Here is a 22,641-nt window from a genome sequence, read left to right on the forward strand (position 1 = left end):
TGCAGCAGTCGCGGAAAATTGATCTGCTCGCACCCCTTTCTAAATGGCCTCTTCAAGTCTAACTAAGAATGAGAGATGTGACCTACTTATATGGCAAAATCATTATAATTTACGGCCAAAAAATATAAGTCCTTATATTTTACTCCAATATTGGAAATTTTCCAACTTAATTCAAATATGAATTGCAGTTTTTTGGAACTAATATTTCCAAAATATTAATTGATATTAAGTAACATTAAACGGAAAAATTGTATAAAAATGTTTTCAAGTAAAAACTTTAGAGTGGAGGATGAGAGAACTCAAAAATTATTGTTGGTTTTCTCTCAAAAAAAAAAAAAATAAAAATAAAAAATAAAAAATAATAATAATAATAACAATAATAAAATAATAGTATTAATGATGACGAGAATTACTGGAAAGTTAATTCATAATTTTATTTTATTAGTACTTCCATATGGTTGATTTTAGTACGTTTAACTCGACACATTTGTTGTAAATTTTTTCTTCGTGGTTTGAAGTGAAATAATGCAAATAATGCATAATTATTATTTTTTTAAGCAAGCTTTAGAATTTAATTAATGTGATTTTTAAATGCTATGCCTCTTCAAATTTTCAGTGTAATTTATTAATTTTTTCAATGATCTCTAATTTAGTTCAAGAAAGTCGGGCTTTTGACCCCTTTGGAGTTTTGGTGCAGGTCAAAGTGTCGCTACCGGTCGTCCAAGTTGCGAATCCAGCATTAGTTTTCCGTGACAATCGAAACGCCCACATAGTGTATGCAAACAGAATCAAGTGAAGCGTGTCGACTCGCTCAAGGATGGAAAAAATAAACAGTAAAAAAGGCGAAATAAAATGGGGGAAGAAAAGGCGACTTTATTACGTCACCACCGCAGATTTGCTTTTTTTTCGCGGGCGCGTCGAAAGGCAGGCATAGAATATTCCGAAGTGGAAGTTCTTTTTCTCTTGTGTAGAGGAATTTTGTAATATGAAAATTCCTGTCACATCACCTGCCAAACGCACCGGCGCGGTCCCCATAGAAGAGAGGATGCGTTTGATATTGAACGGCGCCATTTTAATTTTCCAGTAGAAAAAAACGAGACGCCAAAAAAATAGCAATTTCAAAGAGGAAAAAATGAAAGGAATCTCGTGCGAAATTAAAATTGAATTGATAAAATTCAGCAGATTACGAGGAATTTGAAGTTGTTTTTCCTTACCTTGGGCTATTTCAGGACCGGAGAGAAAGCAGCGAATCTGAAACAAACGGAAAAATGTTCAGCATTTTGGCCGAGGTAAATAAAGAAGTAAATTTATCGCATCCGTATTTCTGTCCGTTAATGTAATTAATCCTCCATAATTTTGACAGTTCCGAAAACAGCAGCTAGACTTTGGGGGAAAACGAGAGGAAACTTCTCCATTCGGCGCGTCAAACTTTGTGATAAGACGCAGCACGCGGATAGAAAAATACACGAGGGAAACCTGAAACGGGCCGGCCTGTCCAACAAAAGTTTCGTGTCGTGGCTCAATTTGCCTCGTGAAAATATTAACGACGGACGAAATAAAGAATGAAGTCAGGAAATATATACACAGAGATAAATAATAAAAAAAAGCTGGTTATAAATAAAATTGGGAAATGATTTGGATACACGGAAATGGATTCGAATTGGAGAGGAAATAAAATTATAAGGTTTTTGGTCAGAGAGAGATCAATTTTTTTTTCATTTCAATTAAAGAGCGGGGAAGAGAGAACGGGGTGAAGTAATAATAATCCGAAATGTGGAATCAAGGCCGAGCCGTGAATCGATATAGCGTTTCATGCGCCGGGGGCGAGTAGTTGCGTGGCTGAGAAATTGGAATCACGATCGCTCACGCGGAGAAATGGAAAAAGCAGCGAAATTGCCAAGAAGTAGAGACAGAAACAATAGCCAACAAAAATATTTATATTAAATAGGTCAGCTTCTGTGTTATTCTCATTAATAATTTCGCTCGCGCAGATGGGAGTTGGTTTTATTTTTTGGCGAATAAGCACGTGCTGGCCGAAACGTAATGAGAAAACGTGGAATTTAAACACTGCGTGAAATTGAAAATTTATTAAAGAAAATAGCGCGGCGGAGATGAGAATTTGCGAGCTGGAAACGGGCCAAAAGAGCGCCCGCGATATTTCACGCGAGGGCAATTTATTTTCCGCGCGTGCATGTGTATCAAAATTTGCATTTAGAATCACTTTTTTCGCGGCAATAACCGCCAAGCTCTCGTGCACTGTTTTATTTTTCCCTATGCCGGTCGAAAACGGGATTATAAAAGTGCGGAAATGGCGCGAATGACGAGTATAAACACCACGGCTCTGCACGGAAGAAACGCCGCGTGCTATAAAATTTGCTCATTTTTTCTCACGCCCTTTAGACGTATATAAAACTGAGGAGGTGCGATTGAGCGAGGAGGGGATTATGAGGTGCCAGCCAGGAACTCGATACACATTTGCAGTTTGGCGCAATGGCACTGCTAGATCGGCACGTTTATGAACAAGAAGACGGCAAAGCTGGCGTGCGGAGATAATGTTTACGACTGGGATTGCGAGAGTAAAAGTGACGTGTGCGAGAAAAGTGAGAGCAATTTACGCAAAAGTGAGAACCGTGTTAAATACAGTCAGGGAAAAAATTAAAGATTTGAGCTGAAAAAAAATGAATACTTTATTATTATAATTTAAATAAACATATTTTAATGGCAATAAAAACAATTTTGCATACTATGATTTTATTTAAATTATTTTTCTTTTATTATTGAAATTATATTTATTTTGATATATTTTACAAATTTTAAAAACCAATCGCTTATTACAATTTTAAAATAATAGGGAGTAAAGAAATAATTCATTTTTATCATTAAAATATTTTATTTAAAAAGTGCAACCAAACTTTACTCCATCTGAAATCTGAATGATGAAAATTTAAATCCATTATGTAAACTTTTGTTTTCCTTTTTTAATTGAAATGCGAATTACAAAAAATAAAATATTTCATAGAATACATTCGAAGCTGAAACAAAGGACGAATATGCAAAAATACTTAAATATGTTGCTTAAAATTCAATCGGAATAAAAAAATAAAGATGAAAGGTTCAAAATTTTGGTAGAGATGGAGGAGTTGTAGATACGAAATTTTCATGTAAAAATTGTGAAGAAATCGGTGCAATTATTAGATTAAAAAAAAGGTTAGTGGAATTTCTTTGGGAAAGTTAAAAATGTCCTCTAGTCCCGTTTTATCACATACCTGAAAGTTTATTTATTACTTAAAAATTAAATATGATTTTCTGGTAATTTTTACACATGAGATTGAATGGTGGAGTCATTTCTCTCTTCCAACACACGGGACAAATATTTTAATAAAACTAAATTGTAGTTATATCATTTTTGTCTCGGGAGTTCTAGCAAAATTTTTCTAGTGGTAGTGCCGTTCTGTCCAAAAATTCCATTTTTATCAAACAAACTAAGGTTTTTAACATTTCTATGTAAACAATGTGATGTAAAAATTGAAACAAATAAAAAACAATAATACATATATGTCTTATTACCGTTTCATGATTTTAATTACCCTATTAATTTGCACTTTTTGTCCCAAAAGTTCTTTGAACGAGATCAAAATATTTAATTTTAATACTGAAAATGAGCGAGAATTTTTTGAATATAACATTCACATTACTACAAAAGTGCCGTGAAACTTTACGCTCAAAACTCAGTTTTCCGTGTTAATAAAAAAAAAAAACAGCTGCTCATTTCAAAATGTATTTGATTCATAAAACGGGGTCTGCGTTTGATGTATCCGCTTTCAAAGGCTCCTGCCGACAGGTGCAAATTTTCCGCTCCCAGGGCTTGTTTGTGCGCAGAGCAGTTGCATGAAATTCTAGCCCGGCTGAAAATTACGCCCGGCGGGTTGCTGCGAATAGGCGCCGACGTGCCGTATCAAGCTGACAGTATGTCTAGCATTATGTACTGCGTAGAAGTCGGTGCGGAGTAGCAATTAAACCGCCGCGCACACACACACAACATGCGTTTTATCTTGGCTCGTGTCTACGTGGATCACCTCAAGGATGTGCGAAGCAGCGAGTCGGCTCGAATCTCAAACTTGAGGCAAAGACAGATGCAGAGCAGCAGGCTAATCTAATATTTCAATTGTCAGCACAAGAGAAACCGCGACGGCTTCTCTCCGAATGTTGAGAGGGCGTTCTTCAAACTGCACAAGTGACTATTCAACTATTCTGCATTTACGAGACTTCCCGTAATTGGAATGATTTGCACCGCAGTGCAATAACAGAATACGTAAGAGTGTTTTCAAAGCATGTATAGAAATGTATTTGAAAAGTTGGAGCTTTATTTTGTAGTTGAGGTGAAGAAGTCTTAATTTTATGTTCCAATTTCATTTTAATTTGTCCCTGCTAGCTGCAAATAAATAAAGTGTTTCATGATTAATAATTTTTTACTTTTTCTTAAATAATTGAAATGCAAAGAAAATAAATATTGATCTGCTTAAGAAATTTCAAAACTTAAAAAATGAAGATAATAATTGAAAAAAAAAATGTTAAATACAGAAAAGAGTAATTTATTTATTCGCAAATTAATTGAAATGAAATTTAACAGATGAAATCCAGAACCAGATGAAAACAACCAATATCCCAAATTTAAATTAACTTCAAATTCTGTTCATTTAGATAAATGAATCAATTTTCCAAAAATTATTTTATAAATAATAAAATTAATGAATATTTAATATTTGGAAAAGAAGTTGGCAGAAGAGGCAACACGTAGGTCCATTTTCAGAGTGATGTGGGCGGACAATTCAGTGCGCGGCGTTCTCTTCTCTCGAGCTCTTAATCCGGACCGCAACGTCTCTCGACAGTGCACATTTTTTTGCAAGCCCGGTCGCTACGGCAATATGAGGCCCGCAGGTATAGAGATAGAACCAGGCATACCTTTGACCCTATCACAGTCGTGTCGTCTGACGTCACCGCCTGCTCATGAAATAAGCCTTCCCATCTCGAGAACGGAATTTTCCATTTTTTTATTCATCCTCGACCGAGAGGACGGAGGCGCGCTTAAAACTTTTCCTTTGCGATACACACGGCGGAAGATGCTCAAATTGGAATTTTGTTTGCGCTCACATGGGGCGTACGCTGGTTATTGCCAAAGTCGCAAAGCCACGGGCAAAAAGTGTGCATCTCGATAGTTTTGGAATTTATTGAGATCTTGAACAAGAAATGCAGGATTTTGATTTATTAAGATATTCAGATCATCAATAATTATTTTCCATCTGTTTGTTTTCAGAATCATCAGATTTTACTAATGGAGGCAAATTATTATAAATTTTGTTAATATTTAATTAACAAATAAGTCAATATTTGCTTTGGTCAAATCTATTTGATTAATTAATAAACAGTCAAAATGGATACACAATTTAATTATGTGTCCTGAGCTTGACTGGTTCTTTAATTAATTGCATTATGAGAATACCATATAAAGTCAAAAATAATAAACACGTAAAAAGATATGAGCAGATGATGCATTTTAAAGTTTGTAATTTGTTATACATAATGTGATGTAAGGTGAAAAATATATGAATAAGTTATATAAAGATCAGGCATTATTTTTTAGATTAAAATTTTACAATCGCCGAGTTTTATGAAAATTTTTTTTCATCAAATACATAATTATTATGAAACTAGTTGGATTTAAGAGAAAGTTTAGCATTCAGAATGGCGAGTCCATCAAAAAATATCTCTAAATAGATTGTTTTTCAAATAAAAATAGGTTGTTATTCATACAAAATTAAATGAAAAAATCACTTATTTTCTCCTATTTAACAAATTAACTCCATTTTTACTCAAGAAATGTATCTTTGGGCTTTTTCAGTAAAATTTATTTTGTAATTTCTACATTTCTAAAATATTGGTTAAAAATTATCATCTATTTTTTCCTACCCTTTAGTTAAAACCATGCTACAGATTGTCCTTGTGTTTAACAATTCGTTTGCTCTCCGTGCACGTTTGTGATTCTTAAGTTCTTGCAGCTCGGTCAGATGCATATTCAATTTCGCGGTGAAAATGTGCAATTAATTACCTTGACTGTGGGTGCAGAGCTGAACAAACACTTCATAAATGCAATTTTCGTGGCGGCGGCGGCGAGCAGCGCCTGTTTATTCTTCGCCACCGAGAAAGGCATTTGCATAGTCAAGGCCACGGCGCTGCACATTAAATTAAATTGCTGCTTAAATGTGTTACAAAATGGCACCCGAGATTTTATCGCAATTAATAATTATTTCCACCAGAGCAGCCGCGAGCGTTCTTTGAATGCTTATTTATATTCATTCACGTGCCCGATTTGTTTTTCGGCAACGCCGAGCCGAGCGGGTCACGCACCCCTGATGAAATTATTATACACGGGAAAAACAGGCGCACCCACGACACAACAGAATTGGCCCCGAAAAATTGAATTCTCTTGTTAATATTTTCATAAGAGATGAAAATAATGTTAAATTGGTATTTTTGAGAGATTCCTCTCCATTTTTCAAATTAATTTGAAAACTATAATGAACACAAATTAAGTTCTACATGTGTGTGTACATTCACATATAAAAAGCGGCAAAGAAATATCATGTTGCAAATCTTCACTATGCTTGAATTTATAATCTAATGTTTGTTAAATCTCAATTAATTTATTTGTTGAAAATAAAATATATTTTTTTATAAATCGATCACATTCTAATAAAATTGAGCTTGGATATGAATAAGAAGGAAGCGACATCTTCTTCGTATGTAATAATTTTTAAAATTGATCTAAAAAAAAAGTGTAATCTTGAAATTTTAATAACAAATTACAATATCCTTATCAATTCATTTAAATCTTTAAATTCTGTTGATTGTCCGCAAAAAAAAGATTAATAATATGTATAACAGAAATTATAATAAAGTAAAATAATATAATATTTATCATAATTGATACCAATTATTAAATAAAATTAAAATCTCTAATATATATATTAAAATATAAATAACGATTTTTTTAAAAGTTGCCAGGTTTTTAGCAATTTCAGTGAACTTGAAATTGCCGGTGGCGATGCGATGAGGCTCTCTCGCTTTCCTGCATCACACCCGCCGAGTGGAGGGCCAATAAAACGAGTCGTTAATGCTGGCAAGAGTGCGTGATAAGTGGCCTGTAGCGACTTAAGCAGCAGGCGACCCACACACACGAGCACATTTTCCGCGAGCGGCCCCGGGCGACTCATGCTGTTGGCGATCCGACCCCTTTCGCTTCTCTTTTCTTTTTAGTTGCGAATTTTCCACCACCTTTTTCCTACCAACGGTCAATCTTATTAAGAAATGACTATTTCTGAATCAAGAAAAAATGATTTTATCTTTCATTTCTAGACTTCATTTAAAAAATCCTAGCCAAATATTTTACAGGTTGATTAAAAAAATTTAAAAAGGCTATTCGAGAATTTAATTTTAAATCATTTAATCAAAATTTCAATTAAAATCACTAGATTTTGAGCACTTCAATTACCCCCTTTTTTAATCTTCATAATAATGACAAAAATAATAATTTATAAACCAATTTGTAATTGTTGCATCGTAATCAAAATAAAAATTTCAAATTTTAAGGAGACTGATAAAATTTTTATGCATAAAATTAAAAAAAAATGATATATTCTCACTCAGAAATAGATAAAATCTAAAAATTCAAAGTTTTAAATAGCAAAAAACCATTTTGAATGATTTTTTTGTCTTGGAATTTTCTCTTCTTTTACAACCATCAAGAAGTAAACGGTGCCGTGAACAATATGAATCGATCGGCAAGTCTGCGGAAGATGTTCTCTCGTGTATACCATTTTATATATATTGGGTGCGTCGAGTGTGTGTACATACATGGTACGTGCAGCAGGGTTGCAAGCCGCCGAGGATAATATTTCCTGTGCGGAGAGAAATGCGAACGCGCCCCATTCTTATCAATATCACACGGCCCATTAGCCAAATTCTCCATACATGCAAAATGGCTGCGAGAGACGAACATTATTTCTGCACGAGATCCGCCGGCGCTGCACACATCACAGAAGCGCGCTTATTTGTTCCGAGAAATTAGCGAAATCGAGATTTTTACGGCCGCGCCGTTTACGACCCGGTGATTTATTTTTACGCCTCGGACTAAATGTAGTACCGACCATTACTCAAAGGCTGTGAATAACCTTAACACGTCGATTTGCCCGCTCAGAATGTAAATTTTTTGCCTTCTTCCGATATCGTTCATTTCTCTCAATATATATAAAAAAATAATCTCTTCCGATCACTATACGCCATAAAATTGTTCCGAGAACCGACTTTTTAACGATTCTAATCATTGGACGTGTTCGTTTTCCTACATAACGAACAATGTGTGATATAACTTATCTCCTGATGTGATTTATAATGTGGACGTGGTTGACTTCGATGTTGTGTTAGTGCCTGATAAATAATAATCAAATGTACGTGTATGTGTACTTTGGCTGTAACCAACATGAATTTTGTTTTTATCAGTTAGTACGTTGCATGGAATTGCCTTCGTGCCTGTTCTTGGGTTGTCCAAAAATGTCAGAAATAAATCGCAAAATGAGTTTTGCACAGATTATTAAAATAAATCTGATTATTTGTAAAAAAAAATGTCCTACCTGAGATTGATGTGCACGAGATTAAAATTTAGAAAGATTAATTTATTCAGAAGATAATAAAAAGAAGTGGAATTAATTTAAATTCGAATAAAAATTTGAATATTGTTGGGATTAATTTTTAAATTAAATTTCATCCGCAGTGTATTCAAATGCAATGTAATGTAAATATCATTTACCAAAATTATACTATTAATTAATTAAGCTAAGGTTTGTAAATAATTCTATTTTAATAAAGAGCAATTTGAATGTTGTGAACTAATTTGTATTTATTCCAGAACGATCTGTGTGATTTTGCATCAAATTTATTTTCTCTTCATACAATTAATTCAGGTTGTTTTAATTTGTAATTTTAATGATGTAGAAATTCCTAGAATTATTCAAAGGTTAATTAATATGGAAACAGGATTCAGTCACTGTATAATGGACATTGTGTTTTGACGAAATTTTCCTCTTTGGTAAATTCATCTCGTTACTTTTTCATAGAAAATTATCAAAGCGGAAAAATAATTTCAAAATAGCAGCTTAATTCTTTCGGGTCTCCCGCAAGTATAATCCTGATACGAAAGCGCTTTTTTTTCAATTGCCACGGAACAAAGGGAGGAAGCCAGGTAGAAAAGTGTTCGCCGTTGATCCCTCCGCAGGCAATATTGTATAATATTGATCAATGCGCAAAAATTGTTTGATTTTGCGCCCCAACGACGTTGCCGAGTAGTTAAAAAGCAATTTTCCCTCTTTGAAGTTGCCGATCTTTTATTTATTTCGGCATCATCCTCTTTGTCAGCCGCTCACATGCAGAAAGAGCCCGGTTGTTTTTCCCCCAGAATCGATGATAAAACATTTTATCTTTCATAAAGAACAAAAAACTTTCATTTTTCTTATTTTCTTTTCCTCTAAAAATAACCGTTTGATAATTATAAAAATCTGAATAATTATATAAAAGGAAATAAAGTCTCATTATTTATTAATGGATGCTTTTCCTTTTCCTTGCGTTGAGAAATGAATTCGTGCTGAAGCGGAGAGCGAAGGGTTGCTGAAATTAATTTAAGTTTAAAAAGCAATTTGCTGCAAGTTGTGCCCCGGCGTAGGACGAGTCGCCAAAGTGCTGCAAGGCAAGAAGTAATAATCATCTTCGTCACCGCTTCTCCACGCGAGTCTCACAAAGAACCAGAGACGACAATTCATCATTCGCGTGTGCAGCAGCAGCAGCCCTTTCATTACTTCTTGCCAACTTGTACCTCGCTCATGCACTTTGGAAGTGGTACATACAGTGCCGACTGCCGACACATGTAAGCAGTAAGCACATTACACATTGTTTGATGTGTAGTTACAGTTCATCAAGTGCAACAAAGTTAATTTACCAAAGAGCGAATCATAAAATACAAATATATTTTACTACAATTGTGCTTTTAACAATGAAAGTATAGATTATGTTGCACATTACACAAGTCTTTACTTTAATGAATTTTTTATAAATATTTTAACTTAAAAAGAAAATCTTAATTAACACAGACAAAATTCAATACAAATTAATTGAATTGGAAAATAAATGATAGCAAAAAAATTAATAATCAAATTTTATGTGTTCAATTTAATTTCTTTATTAATAAAAAGAAAATTAAGATTTCTGTTTAAAACGTACTTCGGGAATGATCAACTTGAATTAATAATTATATTATTATCCTCTTCCATCCTTAATATGGGAAGTGACAAAAATATTATTATTATCCCATCTTTTGTACATTTTATGAATATTAAATATTGGATTTTTCTGTTAAAACACTCTCATTGCTCTAATTACTCCAGTTGTGCTTTCATGAAAATAAGTAGATATTGTTAAATAAAAGTTATTATTTTAATGAATATTTTAAAAATATTTTAAATTAAAAAGAAAAATGTTAATTAAAGACAAAATTCAATATGAATTTGAAATAAAATGATAGCAAGAAAAAAAATATCAAATTTTTTTCTTACATTCAATTTTCTCTGCTATATAAAAAGAATTAAGATTTCTGACTGAAAAACACTTCAGGAATTATCAACTTTGATTGATATTATTGTGTATCTTTTTCCATCATTAATATGGGGAATGAAGAGATTATTGTTCTGCCGTTTGTAAATCTCATGAATATTTATTATTGAATTTGTTCTGTTAAAACATTTCAATAAACGTTATTTCTAAAAAAAAAAAACAAGAATGATCGAAAAACTACAGGACGAGTTTTGAGAAGATCAATCAACTAACTGTTGCCGTCTTTTCATCCATTTTTGCCTTCAAAAGCCTCTCTGAGAAATTTTTCCCTCTTAAATCGCAGGAACAAAGGCGAAAACTCTTTTCTTTTTTATATTCTTAATTGAGAGCAAATCTTTTGATGATGACGACGGCGGGAATAAACGCGCAGACGAGGGAGAAAAACAATTAGCGCAGATATAAATCAACTCGAGTTTTGGCTCTGCTTGCGGATCTCAATTAAAAATTCAATTAATCCCGCGCTCGCGAGATTCTTTCCCCAAAGATAGGGGCGATTTTTTCCTCGTTTGAAGTAGGACGCGAGCAGGGTTGCGTGCGACTCGGCGCTTATCACTTGGAAACAAGCGCATAATAAAAAGCGAAAGCGAGATTCCATCGAAAACGGCAGCAATTCCCGCTGAACGTTTTTCTCCACACGCATCCACCGCCAACACACATTTCCTTATCTATTAATAGTCGTCACGTAAAACGTCTTGCCAAACCAGGTGTCGCTTCTCTGCGGTCTTTTCAAGGCACAATTTTCACCAATGAATCTTTTTCCTCCCTCGCACAAGATGAAATTGTGTGAAATTCGAATAGGGCCCCTTAATTAGGTGAACGGCTCCTATTAATTGCGATTCCCAGACGTCGAAGTTATAAGGAACACCCCGCGCTGATCTCGATCGTGCTAATTTAATTTTGCCACGATAAGCTATTCATTTGTGGCAAAGTTCTGCAGGAAACTTTGCTTAATTGTTCTGAAGGGGGGAGAACAAGTGTGAAATTTAGCTCTTGTGAAATAAACATGGAAAAAGGTAACTCATTTTCTTGAATAAAGGTTAATTTATAGTTCAATGTTCATCCATTTGATGTAGGTTTTTAATTAACCTTCTGCTCGGTTTCACTTCTATACTTGTAATAAACCTTTCAAATAGTCATCACTTAATTTATGCTTTCATTTGAAAATAAAGGTGAAGTACAGGTCAAATAGTTTTTATTTATAAAAATGGCATAAAATTGTTGAAGCGAATTTATTATTATTATTTTCAAATTAAAGCATATTAGGAATTAGGATTACATGTAATGTTGGTTGTGTATTGCAGCATTTTCCTTCCTTATAACCAAAATTTCGGCAGAGGGTGATAAATTTATATTCTGACCGCAACAAGGCCTGTTTATTGTTTTGGTGGTTTGACCATAGCGCAGCAGCTGCTGCGACCAATAAGAGCACAAGGATCCGGTGTACGGCGGCTTTTTGCCACCTAACGGTTTGACATGTGACACGTCGGCGTTAACGCCGAGGAGAGTAATCTATCTCACTTTTGCAGCTCAGGATCAGCGACTGCGATTCTCATCGGCTCGGATAAGCGAACTGTCTGCTAAAACTTTTCCACTTTGATCCGTGTAGATGTGTCATCAAAAAAGTTTTTAATTAAAAAAGGGGGTAAAAAACGGAAACTTCAAATTTAATTCTTATTCTTTGATTTAATGGTTGCCAAGTCAACTAAACATTATCCACATATTTTTTTTTTTTAGCAAGATAATAAATGTGTAATTTTTAATTTGATTTCACTTTAATTCGCTCCAAAGAACATTTTTACAATTATTTTCCATTCAATTTTGGACTAATTTCAGACTTGCTCGCGATACTTTAAATTTTACTTTTATTCTCATGCTGTATTCAGCACAAAAACTTCAAAAGAAGATGATTTTATTCTAAATTAAAAGAAACTACTTTTAAAATAGTCAGTTTGAGTGAATTGAATATCAGTGCCTTTATAAATTTTGGAACATTGAAATATTCTTTGTAATTTTATTTTAATTTATGCAGATTTTCTTAAAAAGCAGCTTTTCTTTTACTGGAAATGTTTCAAATTCAATTAAATTTTTTTTTTAGTAAAAAAAGAAATATTTTAAAACACGTAATAGTTTTTGATGATTCTGAAAATTGTTGATATAAACTTTTGCGAGCCAGAAGTTAAAAATCAACTGAAAAGTGATAAATGACTTCTCATAACTTTTACTTTGACACGAAGCACGCTCTAGTGCACCTTATTGACGTAATGCAGTGCCATAACATGCTGTATGCTTGCAATGAGAGTTTCGCTGCTCACTAATAACTGCCGGAATAAAGAGCGAAAATTGAGTCAAAGGACTATTCCGCTACTCACTAACCAGCGCTCTCGACGCTCGCTCGCTAGCTCGCCTAGTAAATACACAGCAAAATATAATCCCCGCTGGACGTGCCGCTTGTTAATCAATGCGCGACCCACATTATGCATCACATGTACCGTAAAGCAGCCTTTCAAAAGGGCCGTCGCTGCAAATAATTGCATCTAGGTATCTCTGTCGTTCGTTGCGAATGGAATTATCTCGAGAGAGAGCAGAGAGAGAACCTTCCTCCGCAAGAGAGAGTTGATGGCAGTTCGCTAAACGAGATACGCCGAGCCAAATGACATGGCGATGGCCACATTCCTTTGCTCATGTTAATCTTTGCATGCAGGGAATGAAAATCGCTGCTGGCTGTTTTAATTAATTCGTCGGCTGCATGCTCTTATGAGCGATAATATTGTTAAAACCAGTGACCCAGCACTGACCACGGTTATTAATTTTCCGACCTGCAGATATACTAATGGAAAAGGTACTTAAATGAAACTGGAGAAGGCTTATCTAATTCATTATTAGAATTTATTGTCAGGAAAGTAATCGTTAATAAGAAAAAAAAATTAATGGAAACATTACAAAAGTTTGAAGCTATAAAATCTTAGCAAAGGAATTTTGAAACAAGAGGCCATAAAAAGGCTGAAGATAAACGGAAGTGTAAATGTAATACTTTCTGTTCTTTAAATTATCTTGTTCATAAATGTATCATTAACATAATTAGAAGTATTAAAGAAAGAAAAATGATGCTATGGAATCCTAATTTGAAGCTTAAAAATCAAACAAAATAAAATAATTATCATAATTATCAGGAGCCAACAATAAGAGCTTTATTTTTAGCATCTGATCCCTCAATATTTACAGTAGAAATATGAATTTAATGTGCAGAATATTTTCCTACTTTCTATGTTAAAAAAAATATTTTGTTTTAAAAGAAATTGAAACTGGAGGAGATTATCATGGCAGTGAAGAACTCGGGCTTTTTCTTTGTTGTAAAAAATTGTTTCTATTCAAAAACAAAAAGACTCGGCCTGTTTTGGTAACGTTGTGCGACCCTATTTCATGAGCAATAAAAAAAAAATCAGCAAATTAAAAAAAACCACACTTAAAAGAAATTCAAATCTTAAAACTAACAAATTGAAGTAAAATATTTAAATATTAGATTTAATCATTGCTCATTTGTCGTTAGCTTTTTTTATTTTAAATTTATTTACGCTTTTCTAGCAATTTAGAGCAAATTAGTCAGAAATTTCTCTACCACCTTGAATTTTCCAATTCACGCAGCATATTTAAATTACAACTTTCCCATGATAACGTTTGAAGGTTACCTTATTTTCCTTTTACACCAGTCATGATTCACGCCATTTTCATGGGCACTTTCCTCGCCACAATGGAATGCAAAGTGCCTCTCTCGCGAGGTGGCTTGTAATGAAAATAATAACTCTTCCGCTACTATAGGTGTACATATGAATTCACCTTTGGTTTGGGTGGCTCATTTCATGTCAGCGAACGTGAGCTTCCCACACACGGAGGAGGCAATAAATCACTCGCAAAGACATTTTCACACACGCCGCCGCGGCTCCATAGATCAACGGAGATGCCACCGGTCGTTGCTAATTATTTCTGATGAGAACGTACCAGGAGGAGAGATAGCAGTGTGACTGAGGATAACAGGAGGAAAGTGACAAACCAGATTTTTTTATGTTTAAATTTAACAAAATGTATATTTTTCCTTCTGATATCAAATTGAATTATTTACAATTTACAACAAAATTTATATTTAATAATTAAAAAAGCCTTGAAAATAGAGTAAAATTAATTTGTCTAATTAAAAAAATTAATATTTCAGCCTTAAATTTGAAACTTATAACCAAAATACAAAAAAACGTGATTTTTTTTGTAATTATTTTTTAATTCTTTCATGTAATTAAATTACAAAAAATTTGCAAGAAATTAATTCAATTATGCTTGTATTTTAAATTAATATTAATAACTGATCCAAAATTCTCTTTCCCTTTCACTGGAGTTGAGAACAAATCGAATTAAATCAGTTAGAAAGCAAGATTTCTCGCCACTCTCTCCAAAAATTATATTATCGTCTGTGAGGCCAAAGTGCGTGATAGAGTCATAAATCTCAAGAGAGTATGTCCTGCAAACTCGCAGCCAAACTGGCACTTTTCGCCGACGGTCTCTGCCTTTTGCGAAAGTGCAGCGAGCACTTTGGAAGTTTCCCATAAAGATAATTGCGGCTGTAAATATTATCGCGGCGGCCGGGGTTACTCATACTTGCACAGCGCGCGCGTAATAAAGTTTATTTTAACGCGCGGCCAAACTTGGTGTGCGCGCAATCACGAGAGATAACGCATGAATCCTCTTCAAACTTTTTATTAAAAATTTACGCAGTCGTGTTTTAAGTGAATTTATATAGCGCGAAAGATAATCGAGATTCTACGTATTTCTAGTGCAAATATACCCTACTAAGGCACCTGAGCAGAAATTCATTGGTCAGATCAAAGTCATAGGCAGACCTTTCCTAATTTTTTTTTCTTTACGCTGCACGCGAGGAGACTGTTCAGGTTGAGGTTCACCGGATGGAAAAATATGAATTTCTAATTCGGTCGATAAAGACCATGTTACGACTGAGGTCAGTAAAAATTGCTTCCTTGAATTTAATCTAAGACATTGGATTGTCCTTTAAAGGGCTGCAGACAAATACATAATGAAGCAATTTAAAAATTAAATCGGTTAACTAATTAAATTTGTTCAACTAATTGCTACATTGCATTATAAAAAAAGAAGAGACATTTTTACAAATTATTATATTATTAAAAAAATAATTAAATTTTTATCTATATAGTCTACAAAGGTTTTAAAAAAATTTTATTTAACTTTTAATTTAATTTTAATTTTATATTTCAAAATAATTATAATTTGTGTATTGTTGAACAAAATTTATTTTTGTGACAAGTTGCATTTTATGTAAGTAAAATTCCTTGTTGTTTTGTCATTTTATAATAAATAATTTGTTAGCTCTCCTTCAGAAAGTAATATGCGATCTAGGCACAAATGTTCATTTTTTTAGATGTTTTGCAGATACACATATAAAAATAAAAAAAATTAGTAATTAATTAATTGATATGAAAATAAATTAATTATGATAATAATGAATAAAGAGAATGATAATTTTTTCAACCGTTTCCACCTGTTTGGTATTTGTTTTCCATTTAATTGCTTCAGATGAGAAAACGCCGATTACAAAAATTTAATATTTTTAAGCAAGCTTTAAATAATCTTGCAATCGCTTTTTAACCTGTGAAATGTTTATTCTCTTATAATTTTTAATAATAAAAACAAAAAATACTTTGGGCTGTTTTTCAGCTTGAAGCAAATTATCTCGTTTGAGCTAATTACGCTCAGTTTTGTTTAAAAAAAGTGTCACCAAACCACTGGCTAATTAACGTGTCGTTCCAAACCCGCTTTTCCTATCGCAAGAAACGTCGGTGCCGCCGCCGCGACTATTAATTAAAGTAACACTCGAAACGAGCCGCAGGAAATTTTCCGAGAACCTTGCCGCGTTTCATGACTAGGGACAATAAACGCACGTGCGGCGTTAACGGAGAAAGAGGGAGCACGAATTTTTCGTCGAGATAATTATTTTCTTGAATAAAAGTTAACGCTTACTAGGCGAAAAGCACAGAGAGGCCCTCGTCGTTATATTTTCCGGCCGACTCTGGGGCGGCGCCGCACACAGCAACTTTTAATGACCTGCGCTCTCTGCAGCCTCTATTAAATATTTAAAACTTGATAATACGCACTCAAAGAACGTGGCATAGAGCAGGACGGACCGTCGGATGTGCACGTTATTTTGCATTGCAAAGCGGAACGTCTGCTCCTTGGCAGAAGCAATTCGCCTAAATTCCGCACACCCATATGTCTTCTGATTAACCTGCCATCAACAACAAATCTAAACGGAGCACACTGAAGAAAATTCGTGTTTGAAATTCCAAATAATAGAAATCAAAATATTTTACGGTTTACGTTTGGGATAGAGACTATATTTTTCAACCTGGTACAATGTAAAAATTACTTTACAATTTTACATTTCTGAATTATGTTAGCTGACTTTTCAATAATGATAATTAGTGTAAAACTCGTGCTTGAAAAAGATGTTTTTAATCAATTTGTAACATTATAATAATTGTAAATAGGCTAAATTAGATAATTTTTGAGATGATAGTGAGCAGAGCTTTCTACCAACACTATAATCTACTATTATTAACTTAATTTTGCTCATTTCTATTCACATTATTTATTTATAAATGGTTAAAATTACATTTTATGAAGCGATGTTCAAGTTTTTTTTTTCAATGCGTACAATGAGTGTTGTGCTTACAATAAAGTAATTATAAAACATTATTTGATTTCAAAATTACTTAATTTAAACCATTGAAATTATCTGGGATACCATACTCTCTTAACAATAATATTTGTTTAAAGACTGCCGATGCTGGCCAAAATCCAAGCGAGGATGTCTTGTTCTGCCACTCTGGTATATCCCTCAGGGTATCCTCCGCTGCATCCATTTCGAATAATGAAAGAGCTTATTCCAACTAGTACTCCATTAACCACCAAAGATCCGCCGCCATCGCCCTTGCAGATAAGAATTTTTAAATTCCGTAAGTTAAAATTGTTTTTAGAAAGAAACGAATATTTTTTCCGGTCAAATAAATAAATCAGACTACTTGAAGTGGTCGAAGAGCATATTTTTTCTTTAAGTTTCCGCTGATTGCAAGGCCCATCTCGGCGCGGACCTCTCTTGAGGCCCCGCGTTTTAGCAACTTGTTTGCTAGAGTGGTTGCCGTGTTTCTTCACATTTTGTAATTTTTTTCTCATTTGACTTGATTTGTGAAGAATAAACAACAACAATAATAATAAGGAATATTCTCTGAACTTGTTTCTGTCACGCTGTACCAAAAATTTGGTCATTATCGACAAGAGTTGCTTTTTTAATGCACATAAATATTTAAAGGGAAAATAAGAAAATCTCACATAGCACGCAGCAGGTATTCCTCTTCCTGCACAAATCATCCTGTCAGTGATGTTATTGCGTGCAGGCCAAAGTCTTGTGCATTCTTCATTGCTCAATACAGGAACTCTAGTGTATAGAAGTTCAGAAGAACCTTGTCCAGATTCCTGAGTTAAGTGGATAATTTAAATTATTCATGCCCTCTACAATAGATTTAAAATTAATCGAAATTCTTATAAATAAGCTTTAATCAGGATCATCAGGAGGGAGTTCTGACATTAGTAAAGAATTAAAGTAATTCAAAGAAATTACCGTTTGTCCCCATCCAGAAAGAGTTGCTAAATCATCGCTGGGGACGATGTAACCATAGGGTGGAAGCCTCACGGGCCTAACATTAGACTTCCAGCAGAATGGTTTGGAAACCTTTTGCCAAGAATATTTATGTGTTTACATTTTAATCTTCATGATTATATTATACTTCAATGAGAGCAACATCATAATCAAAAATATTAGATGTTGTGTTCCACCTCGGATGCACGAGAATTCTCCTGGCACTGCGGACGTAGGCGATTCCACCATTCAATAGGTTCGAGCCAGCTCGCACACTCAATTGATCTGTTCTGCTTAGTGGAATAAAAAAGATGTTGAGCAAAATTTTCTGTAAAATAAATAGACCACGCATAGCATAGTGTTTTGAAAAAAAAATAATAATAATTATTTGGAATAATATTCTGCTTATAATGCAGCGGATCACACTGCGCGTTGCGTCACTTATATAGACGGAAATATTATTTTTATTAAAGCTAATCACATGCGTGGTCTTGTATTTTTAGTAATTTTCACCCTCTCTCAACGCAATATGCCGTGGTTAGTGCAAATGTGGACGAAATTATGGAAGCTCCACCATAATGAGAACCGTTATACCTCAGGGAGAGCTTTAGAAGAAGCAAATATTCATTATTCGTACACTACACTTTGTTTGAATAAATAAATGTAATAATAATACCTGGTAAGGAAAATTAAGAATGTCAGCTTTTGTACCACCAATAATTCTAGAGCCATTATTCAAAGATCGTCTTGGATTTGCCGATTCAATTACATCAGAAAATCCTTTAATAATATTTGTATGAAGATGGATACGCAGAAAAAATATTCTGATAAACACAAAATAATTTCTATTCCAATACCTGAAATTTCTACGATGGTCTGGTTGGTGACAATAGCGCTTTGGCTAAAAGACATCAGTGTGCACAGGAAGAGAATGGTAAACGCTTCTGCAAGAGCCATTTTTTGCAAATGAAATTTCTTGCATCAAAAGCTAAGCCTTATATATCTAAACCAACAATCTTGGAATGGAATTGTTTTATTATTTTATCGCAAAATGGAGTAATTTAATTGGATATGTCAATAAAAATTACTTAAAAATTGGATTAGCGCAAAATCTTGGAACACGATTGTAGATTAACCGCAATTAATGGATTTTTATTTGAGAGGGCAATATTTTTAATTATAAATATTCCTTTTTTTATTTGGAATGGACGGTAAAACTATTAAACAATAAAACAGTGCGTTAAAATTGCAATAACCATTAACAAGACAAACTTATTACGTAGTATGTACGTAGCTAATCGGGTTTTTATTACTTTTTCTTGATAGTACAAATGCTTTCTACGTTGGTTTTATACGTAATTTCTTCAAATAATTATAATATCATAAACCAATAATGCTAATAAGAAATTTCTCAGTTCCTGGAGAAGCTGCTCATTATCTTAATACCAAACATATTGTTTAAATGAAAAACTTTTGTAGAAACAGTTAAGAGTTAAAAATATTTTTGTATATTAATTTTGCTCATCGATCAATCTCCATTTCTTTTTTTGAAAAAAAAAAAATCAGACACGATGTCTTCATGTATCTAAAATAAATTTATAGCAGTAAGTAAAACTGTTTTGTTCAGAATCAATCTTATTTTTCTTATTTTTCAAATTAAATTTTGCTTAACATCCAATGTTGGATAATCTAGAGCAATAATTAGTGCTGAACGTAAAGACTCCGTCATAAGGTTTGCATCGGTGAATCTTATCAACCTCACCCCCATTTAACCACAGAAAATACTGTTCATTGTGAATGTCGTCATTTTTACAGCAGAGATGACTTTCAAATGACGTTTGCGGGCGGTGAAGCCATTCTCCTCGCAGACGAGAGAAACCGCAATTTCACTTTCACTCTCCACTTGTCGACTGGCCAAGCGACGACAAAATTGAGTTGTGGGTCGCCAAAGAAACTTCCTTATCTTTTTCCAATAAATTGGCGTTTGAAAAGACACGAAAACGAACGTGTGCCAAGCTTTTGAAACGTTTTAAGGCAGTAAATAACATCTTTTAATTGTTATGTATCCTTATTTATTTTTACATAAAAAAATTCTTCATCTTAAAAAAAATTATATTTGAAAATTACTGGGCTTATTTTGTAGAGTGGAGGCAATTCGTCCTTTTTTTCCAAGTGCATGGTTAAATTTATGAAGACAATTTTATTGCTAATAGAACTTTAATTGTCCTGACAAAATTCGTAATCAATAAAAAGCATGACCAAATTTTTTTGCAAAATTATAATATTAAACTATAGATTTAAAATTCAAGCTTCCAAGTTTCAACCTCGAGTTCAACAAATGAAGCTGCGCCCTTTTGCGATAAGGCTGGAGAATTCAACTCCAATTTCGCATTCCGCACACCGAGCATAATTTCGAAGCGCTTTAGGAGATTTCCACTGCCAGAGAGAGCTACTCAAGAGGCATTAAAATCTTGTTCTTTCTATCTCATTTCCTTCTCTCGCCGGCTGTCTGCTCTCGCTGCAGAGGAAAATCTTACGCACTGCCTGTCCCTGTTTCATTTTAATCTCACCTTCGCCGTTTCAGCAGAAAGAAGACGAGAATAAGAAGCAGTTTTCTCTTCTTCTTCGTCTTTCAACCCTCGCGCACCTTACATACAAAGTATTAGGCAGCGGATTAGGATCGACTTATAAAGTATACGAGTGTTTCCTCTGCGCTAAATAAACACGTGGTTCGCTTGTCTCTCTTTTTATCCATCATATAATATTAATCACAAAGTTTGAAATGAAAATGGTCAGCGAAGCGGCAAATTTATTTTTAATGCCCGGCAGCAGAGTCAATTATTATTCGCCGGCTAAATGTGGTTCGGCGACGAGTGCAAATTAAAAGCGCAGACCCGCATAAATTTCAGGCCGAATTTTTCCCTATTAAGTAGTCTGTCAAGAATCGGGCCAAGTTTAACTCGTCCGGACGTCGTGTCAGAACAATCACCACCGAAGCATAAAAAGCAGAGAGAGAGAGAGGAAAGGAGCTTTTTCACTCTCCTGCATGTTGGTTTCTATTTTTGCAGAGGGTCGATTTATTTCCACTAAACTTACACTCTCGCTTCCATGAGCGGCATTTTGAGCATTTGCACTGACAAAAATTCAATCTGATATTTACTCCGACGTGGAGAATTTTTCCGCTTTTTCCTTGAGAAAAAGATTATCTCTCTTGAAAAGCGGCGGCGGTCCTGCATATCTCTCTCTTCTACTTGGCGTCTCACGGAGTCTTATTCGCAAAGCCAATAAAACGACGCAGACTTTTTCAATTTGGCATCAAGATGCTGATTGGGGATTTGGAGCGACCGCTGAGATTGTCCCCAAGATTGGCAGTAGAAAGTTTCAATGGCAATGAAATCGCAACAGTCTAGTTGAATTAAAAGTAAAAATTGAATCAATTGGAATTTAAATGTGCTAAATTAGTCATTGACAAATTCTTATTTGCGATTGATTATTGATTTTTTAATTTTTATTTTAAGTACAGTGAAGAATAAGTTAGGTTAATAATTATTTAATATATAATTCATTTTTGTATGGAATATACTTTTACATACATTTATTTATGCGCCCAATTTAAGCTTTTTAACTTATATACCCATTTATTGAATTAATTTTGGTCTGAAATAAACTGCATTGAATCTAAAAATAAAAAACCATCAAGGCGCCATGAGATCGAACTGTATCCCAGTATCCTAGGTATTAATTGACTTGTCCTTGACCCCTGCTATTTATTATATATAAATAATATAATATTTTATATTTATTTTATATAAATAATAAATAATACAGAATATATTTTTAATCATAATAATCATTATAAATATTAATTCCAAATTATTACTTGAAACAATAAAATATAAAAAGATATTTTTGGTATATGAGGATATTTTAATTTTGAAATGTTGATAAATACAATAGTCAATTGTTAAAAATAATAGCTTTTTAATATAAACTTTGATTTACTTAATCCAAATATTTTTTATCCCAATTAATTTATAAAAAAATTTCATGGATTTGAGTTGACTGGAGCACATTTCTCCTCCCGCAGTTCCACGCGGCGCAATAATCACCCGCCTTTCTCGCCACTCGAGCAAATTAATTCACACTTCATCAGACGAGTTGGCCCGAGAGAATGCACCGAGTGCACTTGATGCAAATGAATAATTCCGCAC

At 33.8% G+C, this 22,641-nt stretch overlaps 2 protein-coding genes across 2 annotated transcripts in view; both read right to left on the reverse strand.

The window, feature by feature from the left end:
* Window positions 1-1,209: 1,209 nt before the first annotated feature.
* LOC132201160 (uncharacterized) overlaps window positions 1,210-22,641 on the reverse strand; it is a 128,540-nt gene continuing 107,108 nt past the window's right edge. The window contains exon 5 of the mRNA XM_059627103.1: window positions 1,210-1,251. The gene's annotated coding sequence lies outside the window, so the exon portion shown is untranslated. The remainder of the gene's footprint in view (window positions 1,252-22,641) is intronic.
* Window positions 17,226-19,396, reverse strand: LOC132200534 (trypsin-1-like). The gene is made up of 7 exons (XM_059626056.1): window positions 19,288-19,396; window positions 19,107-19,210; window positions 18,944-19,035; window positions 18,579-18,720; window positions 18,413-18,523; window positions 18,124-18,267; window positions 17,226-17,724 (listed from the first exon to the last, which is right to left on the reverse strand). The coding sequence occupies exons 1-7, from the start codon at window positions 19,385-19,387 to the stop codon at window positions 17,566-17,568; spliced, it is 852 nt and encodes a 283-aa protein (XP_059482039.1). The 5' UTR covers window positions 19,388-19,396; the 3' UTR covers window positions 17,226-17,565.

The sequence above is a fragment of the Neocloeon triangulifer genome, unplaced genomic scaffold, assembly GCF_031216515.1.
Source record: "Neocloeon triangulifer isolate White Clay Creek 2 clone unplaced genomic scaffold, ASM3121651v1 ptg000014l, whole genome shotgun sequence".
In the NCBI taxonomy this organism is placed as follows: Eukaryota; Metazoa; Arthropoda; class Insecta; order Ephemeroptera; family Baetidae; genus Neocloeon; species Neocloeon triangulifer.

Bases quoted from the DNA above. Each gene is read 5' to 3' on its own strand.
- LOC132200534 (XM_059626056.1), bottom strand. From the start codon at position 19,387: ATGGCTCTTGCAGAAGCGTTTACCATTCTCTTCCTGTGCACACTGATG. The intron at 18,524-18,578 runs GTATAATATAAT...TCTTGGCAAAAG, and splicing joins ATGATGTTGCTCTCATTGAA to GTTTCCAAACCATTCTGCTG. The intron at 18,268-18,412 runs GTAATTTCTTTG...CACTTAACTCAG, and splicing joins TTTCTGGATGGGGACAAACG to GAATCTGGACAAGGTTCTTC.